This window comes from Solea solea, chromosome 16, assembly GCF_958295425.1.
Source record: "Solea solea chromosome 16, fSolSol10.1, whole genome shotgun sequence".
NCBI lineage: Eukaryota > Metazoa > Chordata > Actinopteri > Pleuronectiformes > Soleidae > Solea > Solea solea.
Window position 1 is genome coordinate 14,996,733 of NC_081149.1, and position 17,495 is coordinate 15,014,227.

At 36.9% G+C, this 17,495-nt stretch overlaps 1 protein-coding gene across 1 annotated transcript; it reads right to left on the reverse strand.

The window, feature by feature from the left end:
* Window positions 1-11,601: 11,601 nt before the first annotated feature.
* Window positions 11,602-16,927, reverse strand: LOC131476179 (glycerophosphodiester phosphodiesterase 1-like). Its single transcript, XM_058654716.1, has 6 exons — window positions 15,893-16,927; window positions 14,800-14,975; window positions 13,848-13,953; window positions 13,548-13,640; window positions 12,592-12,803; window positions 11,602-11,905 (listed from the first exon to the last, which is right to left on the reverse strand). Exons 1-6 carry the CDS (start codon window positions 16,154-16,156, stop codon window positions 11,758-11,760), a joined length of 999 nt encoding a protein of 332 aa, XP_058510699.1. The 5' UTR covers window positions 16,157-16,927; the 3' UTR covers window positions 11,602-11,757.
* Between the last annotated feature and the right edge of the window lie 568 nt (window positions 16,928-17,495).

Genomic DNA, 17,495 nt, shown 5'->3' on the forward strand with positions numbered 1-17,495 from the left:
ACATACTATACTATGACTTTTTCGACCGATTTTGGACGACATACTATACTATGACTTTTTTGTCCGATTTTGGACGACATATTATACTATTACTTTTTTGAGTGATTTTGGACGACATACAATACTATGACATTTTTTACCAATTTTGGACGACATACTATACCATGACTTTTTTTGGTGATTTTGGAAGACATACTATACTATGAATTTTTTGAGTCATTTTGGACGACAAACTATACTATGACGTTTTTGAACGATTTTGGACGACATACTATACTATGACTTTTTTGAGTCATTTTGGACGACATACAATACTATGACTTTTTTGACCGATTTTGGACGACATACTATACTATAACTTTTTTTGGTGATTTTGGAAGACATACTATACTATGACTTTTTTGAGTCATTTTGGACGACATACAATACTATGACTTTTTTGACCGATTTTGGACGACATACTATACCATGACTTTTTTTGGTGATTTTGGAAGACATACTATACTATGACATTTTTGACAGATTTTGGACGACATACTATACTATGACGTATTTGACCGATTTTAGACAACATACTATACTATGATTTTTTTGACTGATTTTGGACGACATACTATACTATGACGCTTTTGACCGATTTTGGCCAACATACTATACTTTGATGTTTTTGACCGATTTTGGACGACATACAATACTATTACTTTTTTGACCGATTTTGGACGACATACTATACTATGACTTTTTTGAGTGATTTTGGAGGACATACTATACTATGACGCTTTTGACCGATTTTGGACGACATACAATACTATGACTTTTTTGACCGATTTTGGACGACATACTATACTATGACTTTTACGACCGATTTTGGACGACATACTATACTATGACATTTTTGACCAATTTTGGACGACATACTATACTATGACTTTTTTGAGTGATTTTGGAGGACACACTATACTATGACGCTTTTGACCGATTTTTGACGACATACAATACTATGACTTTTTGACCGATTTTGGACGACATACTATACTATGACTTTTTCGACCGATTTTGGACGACATACTATACTATGACTTCTTTGACCGATTTTGGACGACATACAATACTATGACTTTTTTGACCGGTTTTGGACGACATACTATACTATGACTTTTTTGACCGATTTTGGACGACATACAATACTATGACTTTTTTGACCGATTTTGGACGACATACTATACTATGACATTTTTGACAGATTTTGGACGACATACAATACTATGACTTTTTTGACCGATTTTGGACGACATACTATACTATGACTTTTTTGAGTGATTTTGGAAGACATACTATACTATGACATATTTGACCGATTTTGGCCGACATACTATACTTTAATGTTTTTGACCGATTTTGGACGACATACTATACTATGACTTTTTTGACCGATTTTGGACGACATACTATACTATGACTTTTTCGACCGATTTTGGACGACATACTATACTATGACTTTTTTGACCGATTTTGGACGACATACAATACTATGACTTTTTTGACCGGTTTTGGACGACATACTATACTATGACTTTTTTGACCGATTTTGGACGACATACTATACTATGACTTTTTTGACCGGTTTTGGACGACATACTATACTTTGACTTTTTTGACCGATTTTGGACGACATGCTATACTATGACTTTTTTGACCGATTTTGGAAGACATACTAAACTATGACCTTTTTGACCGATTTTGGATGACATACTATACTATGACTTTTTTGACCGATTTTGGACGACATACAATACTATGACGTTTTGGATCGATTTTGGACGACATATTATACTATTACTTTTTTGAGTGATTTTGGACGACATACAATACTATGACATTTTTTACCAATTTTGGACGACATACAATACTATGACTTTTTTGACCGGTTTTGGACGACATACTATACTATGACTTTTTTGACCGATTTTGGATGACATACAATACTATGACGTTTTTGACCGGTTTTGGACGACATACTATACCATAACTTTTTTTGGTGATTTTGGTAGACATACTATACTATGACTTTTTTGAGTCATTTTGGACGACATACAATACTATGACTTTTTTGACCGATTTTGGACGACATACTATACCATAACTTTTTTTGGTGATTTTGGAAGACATACTATACTATGACTTTTTTGAGTCATTTTGGACGACATACAATACTATGACTTTTTTGACCGATTTTGGACGACATACTATACCATGACTTTTTTTGGTGATTTTGGAAGACATACTATACTATGACTTTTTTGAGTCATTTTGGACGACAAACTATACTATGACGTTTTTGAACGATTTTGGACGACATACTATACTATGACATTTTTGACAGATTTTGGACGACATACTATACTATGACGTATTTGACCGATTTTAGACGACATACTATACTATGATTTTTTTGACTGATTTTGGACGACATACTATACTATGACGCTTTTGACCGATTTTGGCCAACATACTATACTTTGATGTTTTTGACCGATTTTGGACGACATACAATACTATTACTTTTTTGACCGATTTTGGACGACATACTATACTATGACTTTTTTGAGTGATTTTGGAGGACATACTATACTATGACGCTTTTGACCGATTTTGGACGACATACAATACTATGACTTTTTGACCGATTTTGGACGACATACTATACTATGACTTTTTTGACCGATTTTGGACGACATACTATACTATGACTTTTACGACCGATTTTGGACGACATACTATACTATGACTTTTTTGACCGATTTTGGACGACATACAATACTATGACTTTTTTGACCGGTTTTGGACGACATACTATACTATGACTTTTTTGACCGATTTTGGACGACATACTATACTATGACTTTTTTGACCGATTTTGGACGACATACTATACTATGACGCTTTTGACCGATTTTGGACGACATACAATACTATGACTTTTTGACCGATTTTGGACGACATACAATACTATGACTTTTTTGACCGGTTTTGGACGACATACTATACTATGACTTTTTTGACCGATTTTGGACGACATACAATACTATGACGTTTTTGACCGGTTTTGGACGACATACTATACTATGACATTTTTGACCAATTTTGGACGACATACTATACTATGACATTTTTGACCAATTTTGGACGACATACTATACTATGACTTTTTTGAGTGATTTTGGAGGACACACTATACTATGACTTTTTTGACCGATTTTGGACGACATACTATACTATGACTTTTTTGAGTGATTTTGGAAGACATACTATACTATGACATATTTGACCGATTTTGGCCGACATACTATACTTTGATGTTTTTGACCGATTTTGGACGACATACAATACTATGACTTTTTTGACCGATTTTGGACGACATACAATACTATGACGTTTTTGACCGATTTTGGACGACATACTATACTATGACTTTTTCGACCGATTTTGGACGACATACTATACTATGACTTTTTTGACCGATTTTGGAAGACATACTAAACTATGACCTTTTTGACCGATTTTGGATGACATACTATACTATGACTTTTTTGACCGATTTTGGACGACATACAATACTATGACGTTTTGGATCGATTTTGGACGACATACAATACTATGACATTTTTTACCAATTTTGGACGACATACTATACCATGACTTTTTTTGGTGATTTTGGAAGTTACACAATGCTATGACTTTTTTGACCGATTTTGGACGACATACTATACCATAACTTTTTTTGGTGATTTTGGAAGACATACTATACTATGACTTTTTTGAGTCATTTTGGACGACATACAATACTATGACTTTTTTGACCGATCTTGGACGACATACTATACTATGACTTTTTTGACCGATCTTGGACGACATACTATACTATGACTTTTTTTGGTGATTTTGGACGACATACTATACTATGACGTTTTTGAACGATTTTGGACGACATACTATACTATGACTTTTTTGACCGGTTTTGGACGACATACTATACTATGACTTTTTTGACCGATTTTGGACGACATACTATACTATGACTTTTTTGACCGATTTTGGACGACATACTATACTATGACTTTTTTGAGTCATTTTGGACGACATACTATGCTATGACGCTTTTGACCGATTTTGGCCAACATACAATACTATGACTTTTTTGACCGGTTTTGGACGACATACAATACTATGACGTTTTTGACCGGTTTTGGACGACATACTATTACTATGACATTTTTGACCAATTTTGGACGACATACTATACTATGACTTTTTTGAGTGATTTTGGAGGACATACTATACTATGACGCTTTTGACTGATTTTGGACGACATACAATACTATGACTTTTTTGACCGATTTTGGACGACATACAATACTATGACTTTTTTGACCGGTTTTGGACGACATACTATACTATGACTTTTTTTCGACCGATTTTGGACGACATACTATACTATGACTTTTTTGACCGATTTTGGACGACATACAATACTATGACGTTTTTGACCGGTTTTGGACGACATACTATACTATGACATTTTTGACCAATTTTGGACGACATACTATACTATGACTTTTTTGAGTGATTTTGGAGGACATACTATACTATGACGCTTTTGACCGATTTTGGACGACATACAATACTATGACTTTTTGACCGATTTTGGACGACATACTATACTATGACTTTTTTGACCGATTTTGGACGACATACTATACTATGACTTTTTCGACCGATTTTGGACGACATACTATACTATGACTTTTCTGACCGATTTTGGACGACATACAATACTATGACTTTTTTGACCGATTTTGGATGACATACAATACTATGACGTTTTTGACCGGTTTTGGACGACATACTATACTATGACATTTTTGACCAATTTTGGACGACATACTATACCATAACTTTTTTTGGTGATTTTGGAAGACATACTATACTATGACTTTTTTGAGTCATTTTGGACGACATACAATACTATGACTTTTTTGACCGATCTTGGACGACATACTATACTATGACTTTTTTGACCGATCTTGGACGACATACTATACTATGACTTTTTTTTGGTGATTTTGGACGACATACTATACTATGACGTTTTTGAACGATTTTGGACGACATACTATACTATGACTTTTTTGACCGATTTTGGACGACATACTATACTATGACTTTTTTGAGTCATTTTGGACGACATACTATGCTATGACGCTTTTGACCGATTTTGGCCAACATACAATACTATGACTTTTTTGACCGATTTTGGACGACATACAATACTATGACGTTTTTGACCGGTTTTGGACGACATACTATTACTATGACATTTTTGACCAATTTTGGACGACATACAATACTATGACTTTTTGACCGATTTTGGACGACATACTATACTATGACGCTTTTGACCGATTTTGGCCAACATACTATACTATGATGTTTTTGACCGATTTTGGACGACATACTATACTATGACATTTTTGACCAATTTTGGACGACATACTATACCATAACTTTTTTTGGTGATTTTGGAAGACATACTATACTATGACTTTTTTTAATCATTTTGGACGACATACAATACTATGACTTTTTTGACCGATCTTGGACGACATACTATACTATGACTTTTTTGACCGATCTTGGACGACATACTATACTATGACTTTTTTGACCGATCTTGGACGACATACTATACTATGACTTTTTTGACCGATTTTGGACGACATACTATACTATGACGCTTTTGACCGATTTTGGACGACATACTATACTATGACTTTTTTGAGTGATTTTGGAGGACATACTATACTATGACGCTTTTGACCGATTTTGGACGACATACAATACTATGACTTTTTGACCGATTTTGGACGACATACTATACTATGACTTTTTTGACCGATTTTGGACGACATACTATACTATGACTTTTTCGACCGATTTTGGACGACATACTATACTATGACTTTTTCGACCGATTTTGGACGACATACTATACTATGACTTTTTCGACCGATTTTGGACGACATACTATACTATGACTTTTTTGACCGATTTTGGACGACATACTATACTATGACTTTTTTGACCGATTTTGGACGACATACTATACCATGACTTTTTTTGGTTATTTTGGAAGACATACAATACTATGACTTTTTTGACCGATCTTGGACGACATACTATACTATGACTTTTTTTTGGTGATTTTGGACGACATACTATACTATGACGTTTTTGAACGATTTTGGACGACATACTATACTATGACTTTTTTGACCGGTTTTGGACGACATACTATACTATGACATTTTTGACGACATACTATACCATAACTTTTTTTGGTGATTTTGGAAGACATACTATACTATGACTTTTTTGAGTCATTTTGGACGACATACTATGCTATGACGCTTTTGACTGATTTTGGCCAACATACTATACTATGTTGTTTTTGACAGATTTTGGACGACATACTATACTATGACGTTTTTGACCGATTTGGGACGACATAATATACTATGACTTTTTTGAGTGATTTTGGACGACATACAATACTATGATTTTTTTGACCGTGTTTAAACAACATACTATACTATGACTTTTTTTGGTTATTTTGGAAGACATACAATACTATGACTTTTTTGACCGATCTTGGACGACATACTATACTATGACTTTTTTTTGGTGATTTTGGACGACATACTATACTATGACGTTTTTGAACGATTTTGGACGACATACTATACTATGACTTTTTTGACCGGTTTTGGACGACATACTATACTATGACATTTTTGACGACATACTATACCATAACTTTTTTTGGTGATTTTGGAAGACATACTATACTATGACTTTTTTGAGTCATTTTGGACGACATACTATGCTATGACGCTTTTGACTGATTTTGGCCAACATACTATACTATGTTGTTTTTGACAGATTTTGGACGACATACTATACTATGACGTTTTTGACCGATTTGGGACGACATAATATACTATGACTTTTTTGAGTGATTTTGGACGACATACAATACTATGATTTTTTTGACCGTGTTTAAACAACATACTATACTATGACTTTTTTGACTGATTTTGGACGACATACAATACTATGACTTTTTTGACCGGTTTTGGACGACATACAATACTATGACATTTTTTACCAATTTTGGACAACATACTATACCATGACTTTTTTTGGTGATTTTGGAAGACATACTATACTATGACTTTTTTGAGTCATTTTGGACGACAAACTATACTATGACACTTTTGACCGATTTTGGCCAACATACTATACTATGATGTTTTTGACCGATTTTGGACGACATACTATATTATGCCGTTTTTGACCGATTTTGGACGACATACTATACTATGACTATTTTTGACCGATTTTGGACGACATACTAACCTATGACTTTTTGTCAAATTTTGGACGACATACTAAAGTATGACATTTTTGTCAAATTTTGGACGACATACTAAAGTATGACATTTTTTTCAAATTTTGGACGACATACTAAAGTATGAAATTCTTTTCAAATTTTGGACCACATATTAACCTATGACTTTATTGTAAAATTTTGGACCACATATTAACCTATGACTTTTTTGTCAAATTTTGGACCACATGCTAAAGTATTACTTTTTTTGTCAAATTTGGGACCACATACTAACCTATAAGACAGCATTCATAATATTGGGTTTTCTGTTTAGATTTTTGGAGGTGAAAGTGGGCATAACTAGATGTGTCCATGATAAATTTGGTGACGTCAAGCATAGAGCACATTACTCCTATTACACAGGTTTAGTGGGTAACATGGTCATCTTCAACAGAGGGGTCAGGGATTAGATCCTAAGCCACTCCATCACATGGTCACTAATCATTTTGAGATCTTTTAAGATCCCCGACCTTGGCTCTGAACAAAGGCAAGATCTAACTTTTGAAGCATCAAGACAAAAAGCCAAAATACTACTAACTCAAGGCCTTTTTTTAGGCAAACTCTGGCATATTAATCAGGTTGTGGCCTTTGCTTTAAGAACTGTGCATCATACCATCAATTTTAAGTTGCATTAAATTGCAACAACTTGAAGAATGAAGGCATGTGGCCCAATAAAACAGCACATTTTATGATGAGTAGTTTACTTTGTTGGGTGGGGAAAAATTACTATGTTTACTTTTTTAACATATGAAAAAGGAGAATGTGTGTCAACAACTGCCCTAGTCAAGGAGTAGGTTAGTAGGTCAGTAGTTTAATTGGACACTCTAAATTGTAGTTGTAGAGTTTCCAATTAACCTGATCTGAATGTTTGGGAGGAAACCAGATAACCTGGAGAGAACCCCACAGTGTAACAATCCCCTTTAAAGACAGATTTTTATGTGCTTTTTCAAGACTTAGGAGAGCGAATTTTACATTTCTAAACTTTGTTTTGAAAGTTGCTGTATAAATAAAGTGCATAACTATTATTATACATAATATATCATAATATTATACATTTCATACAAGAATACACTCAGTGGGGGTGAACAACAGCCTGCTCCCTCAAACTGTGTCCCCCACCTGCCCAACGTTCCTGTGTTTACAGTATACACAGGTGAAGTTAGGCACACAACACATTGTCAGTGTATAAACACGTCTGTTTACAATGTAATCACACTTTGACTATAGTGTAACTGGTGGACAAAGAAGTGGACAAAGAAGACAACGCACACAAACACAAGACATGTTTGTTGAATAAAATGTATTTGCTTACATTTCTCACTTAAACAATTCTATGCACTTCATATTTGCAAACTGGCTTTCAATACTTTCACGGTTTATTTGAGACAAAAATTCAAATATTTTGATGAAAATGTAAAAATTAAATGCAAGAGAATTATTATTATTCATATTATTATTCAACTAAATACCTTACAGAATAAATGTGTTGGTAACGAGATGAGGTGGTTAAGCTTTTACCAACAAGAAATGTTGTCACTCTGGTTTCTTGGGCTGCAGTTACGCTTGATTGGCTTTTTCAGGCAGAATTTTTTACAGTCCGTTTCTTTAAACAGGAATTACACGTATTATCCTCATATTACACAATAGCTGACATGTGTCAAACAGGTTACATTTGTAGGCCAGTACACAGTTGAACAAAAGCATTAACTTTCCCCTTAAGGATTAACCAAACTTTGTTGTTTCTTACAGTTGAGTCACTCCAACTTTTAATATCTTGTAGCAAAGCTTCTTGTGTGTGTTTGCGCAGCAACGGCAGGCAAGTGAATGTGACGTATAATCTTTATACAACACATTCACCCAAGATCCTCTGTAGTTCATTATTAAATAAATATCATGAGGGCAGGCACGATGCAAGAAGGTGTCAAATCTATTTACAGTGAAGGCAACAAAGCCACTGAAAGATCAGCTCTGAAGGTAGAGAAGGTCTTTACCATGATCCAAAAACCTGGTTCAGGAGAGCTGGAGGTGCTGCTGCTGGTTGTAGGATAAGGATGAGGAGGTTTTAGCCTGGGTCACACTTTCCACATGTACCATGACCATGGTTCCATTCAGACCAAAGCTCATTCTAACAATTCACTACAGCGGTGGCAACTTCTCCTCAGGAGTTCTGGAGCGCTGGCTTGTACACGTGTGGGTACTTCCTCATGTAACCACAACCACAAGTTTCCATGGTTACTGTCTTTTTCATTGTCTCCTTGAACTAAAAGAGTGACTGGACTGGAAAGTGTCATGGTACATAAGTCCAGTCCACTTGGACTCAACGCTGTAGGGCTGCTCTTGTTCATCTGTGTGGACCACTGTGGAAATGGTTGGATGAATTTGTGTAATGTGGACCCTCATGGACCAGAGTGGATGTGGGAAGTATCACCCAGGCCTTGTGGTGCGTTCCTGTTGTAGCCAGAAGTCAGGTTTTTAACTCGGAAAGGATTCCAAGATGGCTGTCACCTGTACAGACACTAATACTTTTTTTTTTTTTTAAACTTTACAGTCATATTTGTTTTACAGTAAATCAGTCAAACACATAGTACTGTTCCACTCTTATCTGTTGACATGGAAAAATGTAGAATAATGTACTGTTATTGACTGCTATTGCTAACGGCTATAGTCCAAGGTACGTTTGTGTGCACGGTTTTACCGACTTGTCTCTTGTACGAGTTCCGATGTAAATGAAAATGAACCTTCTTGGTCTAATGTGTCTAAAGATGTAAAGGAAAACACCTGTATGCCAGCTACAGGTCATGATCGAGTCTTACCTCTAAAATAAATCATGCGTTCTGCAAATAGACTAATGTAGTGCTAGTTAGTTAAGACCAAATTCATCCTTAAAGCTGCTGTCAGGGAAATCGCTTTGTTGAAATATGTGTTAATGAGCTCTATATTCTGACAGCTGTCACTGATCCAGAGCGTTTCCTAAGTGACTACATTCACATGACTCTGTTTTCATTAAAAACGTAAAACACTGCATAACTTTTACTCTAGATACTGTGGTCCTCCATATAATGCGGCTCCAATAACGGGGATGTTTACGCTGTAAACGCTGCTAGCTCTGTTTAGATGGATTTTAGTCATGGATTAGTCATGGATGTTGGGCATGCGGAACTGGATATTATATTTGTTGCTCACATTAACACTTACTGTAACACACTGCCTTGTTAGGTCATGATCTCAACACTGTGTGTGTGTGTTTTGTCGTTGCTTGCAACGCAACAATTTCAAGAAAAACTTTTCTCAGAACTGAGATTTATGTTTTTGTATATTATATTGGTATATATTTTTTTTTTTAGGTTCACAATGTTTTATCGGTTTAGAGAAAAATAAAGGAGCCGTAAAGAATCAGCTCAGGACTTTTTTGAAACTAAAGCTTGCCCTAAACAAGACGATAATTACCCAGAGTTTGGTCCAAATCTGGCCATTCTGACAATCGTGGGTGCCTTCCAATTTGAACAAATTATTTGGCCAAATTAGCGTTTGATATTTACAACTGATTAGTGATTGGGACGTGACCAATGAGAGCGAGTTGACCGGGAAACGGATGTTGCGTACTTCTGTTTAGAACCGTAACTTGTACAAGCCAAGTTGATTCCATCTTCTCAGCAATGACTTCGTCCGCACACAACGACACCTCCACCTTCATGTCTGAAGTCACGTTAAATTTCTGAGTTTCTGTGAGATCCCCAATCCCTGGAATCTCCGCCCAGAAATCGTTTGATTAAACGCCAAACGTGTGGTCCTGCGCCTGGAGTGCATCGTCTAGTCTGTGCTTTCTCAGGATTAAAACATTGGAAATTGGTTACAAAGTTTGTTGTGTCTGTGGTTTGAAAATCCTCTAGTGTGGGGCAGGCTCCAGCAAGCAGCGGCAGATGAGAATCAGTCTCCTGTTTACACCTGCATGCTCATGCCCAGTGCACCTGAATGGTCTCATTATATATGTTTTCGGGGTGTGGTAGTGCAGTATGGACTTGGCCTCCTTCTGATACAGAGCTGAAAAGCCTCGACTGGATGCTGCTCATTTTGAAATTAAAACAACGTAGGCTTGTTGTCAGTGAATAAATGTCGTCTTTCACCAAACATGTTGACTCGCTGACAGCACCTTTGAGTCCCTAATTTAAACTTAATCTGTAAATATGTCTGTTTTGTGTGTTAGGAAACTGAAAAAGGTTGCAATAATACTGACTTTGTGTGTGTGTGTTTCAGTAATGAGGATCACAGTCTCCCAGCAGACTGTCAGTGATGTACCCGATCTTGAGAACATTTTGGTAATAGTCTTTCTCCACAGCGGTGTTTATGGTCCAGCCCATCACCTCCACACCTCGCTCTGCCCAGTACTGAACGTAGTCCCTGAGTGAAAGAAAGGAGGGGGAAGAGCACACAGTCACAGATACAGTATCTACAGTACTTTTTTATGTCTTGGCACTATAATATACTGTAGTTTATGGTCTTATTCTGTTTATTCTATTAGGAGTTTTCCCTTCTTAGACTGTTTCATTTGAAGAGACACAAACTGATTAAATGATCCTGAATTGTGCTGCAAACATTTTTTTTACTATCTAGGAATGCTTTGGGTGATCATGATTGGGAAACTGTAATTTGGTTAACATTGATAAAAAAAGAAGGCCTGAAATGTTGATACCAAATAACCAAACATTTGCAGTTTGGTTGCTCCAGCTCTAACAGCTTCAGACATGAACCACACGCTGCTGTAGATTAAGAAATGAAGCAATTTGCTATTTTTATCATTTTCAAACATTACTTCTGTAGTTCATGCAGATACACTGGACAATTCAGGCATTGTTGCCCCAATCTGTGTAGACTGATAATATAGTAATATTCTTTCATCGAACAAAACTAAATCTTTTTTATTGATTCCTTACAATTATGTTTCTGTTGAGTTTAAATGTGTGGTTTTTAAATATGTGTTTTTAAATCTGCCTTTGTGTATGAAAAGTGCTATTATATACAGTATATAAATGAAACTGGCCTGTCTTGGGATAAAACGGGGATAAAACACTCTTAATTTCACTTACAACGAGATAAAGTTTTTCTGCATGACGATGGCAGAGACGCCGCAAAGTTTCCACAGTATGTGATGATGGGCCCAGTCCAACAAGACGTCGAGAAAGCCCGTCCAGAGCTGACCCCACGCCGACGGCGTCCGAGGAGTGCCGTCAGCGAAGTGGCTCAGTCTCCAGGGCCGGTGGGTCAGGGCTGTGACCACGTCGGGGTCAGTCTGACGCATCTGTGAAACCAGAGAATCTTCATGACAATATCACTGAAGTCTGTGGTGTTAGTAGACAGTGGGTGTTACCATCAGAGATGGGAGTAAGTCTGAAGTAATTCTTGCAAGAATCAAGCAAGTCAAGTCCAGTCCCTGCTTTAAAATCAAGCGAGTCGTGTTCTCAAAAGTAGGTTATTTTGAGCTGCTTGAGTTTTATTATTATTACTCATACAATATGAGGGCTGCTGAATGGTCCCATACAACTGAATCATTTATTTAAAAAAAATATACATATTCAACATTAGGCCTCCATTAAACTGTGGAAATAAATTTCAAAGAGACTAAAAAAACGTCACTTTTCGCACACTAATCATAACCATCTTTTGACCCAACTGACTTCCTGTCTTTCTTTCCTTTGTGGGATTTGAAGTGACGACTGAAATCTTACATAGTGGTGTGGGTGCCGCTCGGTTGCCAGGTTTATTAAGGCAAGCTTTCAAAAGCAGACACCCAGTGTTTTCCATGTTTCGATAAGAAATTGTAATGGTAACTCATATTTAAGTCATTTTACTGAAGTCTAATAAGTCAAGTCTCAAGACTCGAGTCTCCCACCTCTTGTTACCATTGGTGCATTTACTGTCTATGCACTAAGTCATTAATTGCAAGCAAAAGCTAACATCACACACATTTCATACACTTATGTAAACATGTGTAAATTGTAAAAATGAAAAATCTTAAAAAGTTGATGATCAACATTAATGTTACCTTGTAGATAACTTTGGGCTCAAAGGAGGAAACAATACTGGAATTGTAAAGGACGGGGAATTTCTTGTACATCTCATGAAGCACTGATGCAGCCTGGAAAAGAGGAAAACATGATAACTGAACAAGAGAACACTGGCAAATTATTGACGATGCTACTTAAGTTTGTGTTTATGCCAAATGGCAGGGTATTGTGTGATTGAGAGAATAGTTTGTTTAAAAAAGGCACTTTCGGGGAATTGGGGACAGGAAACAGAAAATGCTGCTTCTTACATTATAATGCTATTTCACCACATTTAGCACCTTATCAGGTTGACCTTTGACATCAAAGATGATGGTCAGTTTGTGTCTCATGCACTCTTCCACGGCCTCCTGCAGAGTTGGGACCTTCTCTCCACCGAACTTGTCTCTGGAGAGGAAAAACCAAAACACAGCAATTATCAGAGGCAAATCTACACATTTAAACCTACTATACTTTGAAAATCAAGTACAAAGTTGTTTTGCTCGGATCACAGTGATAAAAAAAGAAGGTAAATATGCTCAGATATGCACAAATATAATAGGATAAGGATAAGAGAGTCAAAATCTTCATACTGTGATATACTGTATTTAAAAGGTCAAGAGGTCACTGATATTCAAGCTGCAACGTCAGCACATTTGCAAGAACATTTCTAATTCAATATTATGGACCATAAGAGTGACTTTAGTTTCTTATTAAAGCTTCACTGCAACATGTTTGGTGATTATTATTGTTGTTGTTGTTGTTGCTGATGATGATGATGTTATTCTGCCTTTGTTTGGTCTTCATGAACAGAAATGATTATTAAACCTGACTGAGGTTATTCTTAAAACTTAAAACACACACACACACACACAAATCACTTTCTGTGTGTGCAGCGGGGGAATGTTATCAGACAACTAGAGCTGAAACAGTTACCCGATTATTAATCGATTACTAAATTAGTCATCAACTATTTTCATAATCCATTTACTGATTTTTCAGCTTCTTAACTGTCAATATTTGCTGGTTTCTTTGCTCCAGATAACAAGAAATCTTTAAAACAGAATCACTTTGGTTTGTGGACAAAAAACAAGACATTAGAGAAAATCATCATTTCCAGGTTTGAGAGACACTGATCAACGTTTTTTTAAACAATTTCTGACATTTTACAGACCAAGCGATCGAGAAAACAACTGACAGATGAATCGATAATGAAAACAATCAATTAAAAAGCAAACTTGATAGAAAACATACTTCAGCCTGTGGTGAGCAGCAGCATCTAATCTCCTGATTTGGACCATTTGCAGTTTGCTAATTGGTCCGGAGCCATTGGTCGTACGGTCAACAGTCTCGTCGTGCATCAGGACCGGCACACCGTCAGCGGTGAAACTCAGGTCCAGCTCCACTCCAGTGGCCCCGTTCCTACTGGCCTAGAGCACGAGATTACAGGGCGATAAGAAAATGAATACAAATGAAAATGAATCAAAGGCGACACAAACGCACAAACTAGCGGCAGAGCATTTCTTTTCTTTTTCGGTGTACTGAATTATTAGAATCAGTTCATTAAAAAAGATTAGTTCAGTACTTCCTGTCTGACAGTCACTGAATTAAAATACGGCTGAACGGGTTGCGATTCGGCTCACGATCAGGGCTGTCGCTAAATCCACCAGACTCCTCAGTTAAATATTGAGATTTTAGACATTTCCGTGGTAAATGTTGCAGATTAATGCACGCTTTCAGGATTTTAAGCCTTTTTAACAGGTGTAGAGTTCGACACTGTTTGGTTTGAGTCTTGTGTCGGACGTCGCTCTCATGACTCTTCCAGTGACTTCAGTGGCGACATCACGCATAGTCTCAGCTCGCTTGGAACCTCAAGCAGGTAAAAGCAGGTACTAAAAAACAAGTACCAGGTACTATCGCTAATGGAAAAGCAAAAACAGAGCTGTGCCGAGGCGAGTTGAGTTGTGGCGGCACTGTGTAGTGGAAAAGCGGCATTGGTATCGGCTCACCAGAACAGGAACTTAAAAAAATAGAACAGAAAAGCAAATGAATCGAGTAAAGCTGTGCCGAGCCAAGTTGTGCTAGAACAAAAAACAAATATTTATTTTTAATTTTTAAGTGATTATACTCTTATCCAAACATAAGGGTTCATATCTGTAACATCATTTCTAGTATGTTCATGGTGATGTTTTTGGGATACTCCATTATTTCTCATCCTATCCACTCTGTAGATAAGGTGTTCTGCAGCCCGCCTCCCCCTTAACCTTCTATAAAGACTACATAATGATAATAGTCGGTTTATGGAAGAGCTCCACAGAGTCATCACAACAGCCGGCTGGTGTTTGACCTCTCTGATCGCTGCCACCGTGTTCTCCGGAGCGTCATGGCTGCCTCCGCGGTGCGCCACCACCGGCACGCCGCCTGAAGAAAGAGCCCTGGGCCGGAGGACGTGGCCAGCCCGGTCCGCTGGCACCGGGGGGAAGCGGAACATCACCATGAATACGTAGAGGAATGCGGTGATGAGGCAGGCTCCCGTAGCGCTCCTGGTCCCCAACAACAGAAGCAGAAACACCGCAGAGAAGCACATCACCTCGTCCCCGACCTGCAGCATGGTGGATGGAGGACACACGGTCTGAGGAGCCTGGAGGATGAGAGAGAACGAGAGATGGTCGACGACAGAGATGGATGGAGGTCATCAGTCAGTGATGATGCTGATGCTGCTGCTGCTGCTGCTGATGATGATGATAATCGCACAAAACTGATCGTGAATGAAAAGCAGCGATTTAGACGGAAGACGGGAAGAGGACGCGTCCAACGACAGGTTCTGATTACAGTTCAGTCGACCGATGTGTCTGAGCGCAGCCGATACTGATAGGTGATCCTGATATATCAGGGATCAGCAAGTCAATGTGGCTGAGGGCCAATTGTTTTGTAAGCAATTGAATATTAGGCATAAACATCATATCTTCATCAAGCATAGTGCCTTAAAAATGTCTTTATTATTTTTATGTATTTATTATTATTTCAATTTTAAGAATTACTGCTTCTTCTTTGAGCCTGACATTTGCAAGTAGTTATTTTAGGGACATTTACTCCCCAAACGTGGCTGTCCATAACAACAGCAGTGTTTTTATTTTTCAAACCAAACATTTAGTTTACGCTAACTTAAGTGCTTTGAGATAATTTATGTTATGATTTGGCGCTATGCAAATACAACTGAATTGAATTCTAGCAACAGAATCTATTTGAATAAGTTCATATTTTTTTCCAGAATAAAAGCTCTGAACTCAATATGAAATACTAATATTTTTTTTGTGACGATAAGCAAATAATTTATTATTAATTTGTTAAATCATCTGCCGGGCCAGATTCTGATGCTGGCGGGCAAAATTGCGTTTTCATTCAGTCCATCTTATAAAATGTAACAGCTTAATAATGTCAGAGGATAAATAAACATGTCTTCTCTTCAATATGCATTTTGTGTGTGCACTTCAGTATACTCACATATTTCAAATAAATGATGTATGAACTCAGTATTAATACACAAAGCAAATATTTAAATAAGTAAAAAAAAACTTTAAAATGAAACAATGGAGTTTTAGATAACAAAAATGCATAAACTTCATGAAATATTCTATTAGTGCTGTGTGTCCAACTTACTAAAAGTCATAATTTTAGTTTAAGGTATCTTGAATTGTGGAGAACCGAGATTAGCAATTTGCATTTACTTTTATTACACTTTACAAAAATAATACACTTAAATTTTAAGACTAAGAACAGTATTCTCAGACAGCACCCTCTGGAGGCTGGGAGTTTTGTTGAAGGTTACTCACAGTGAGGGTACCTCACGATAGGACACAGATGGTCCATGGTGCATAAAGTCTACGTATTGAACGTGGATGGAGCATTAGCGTTCTCCGTAATTATCCCTTTGTAAATGCCCTCTTCTC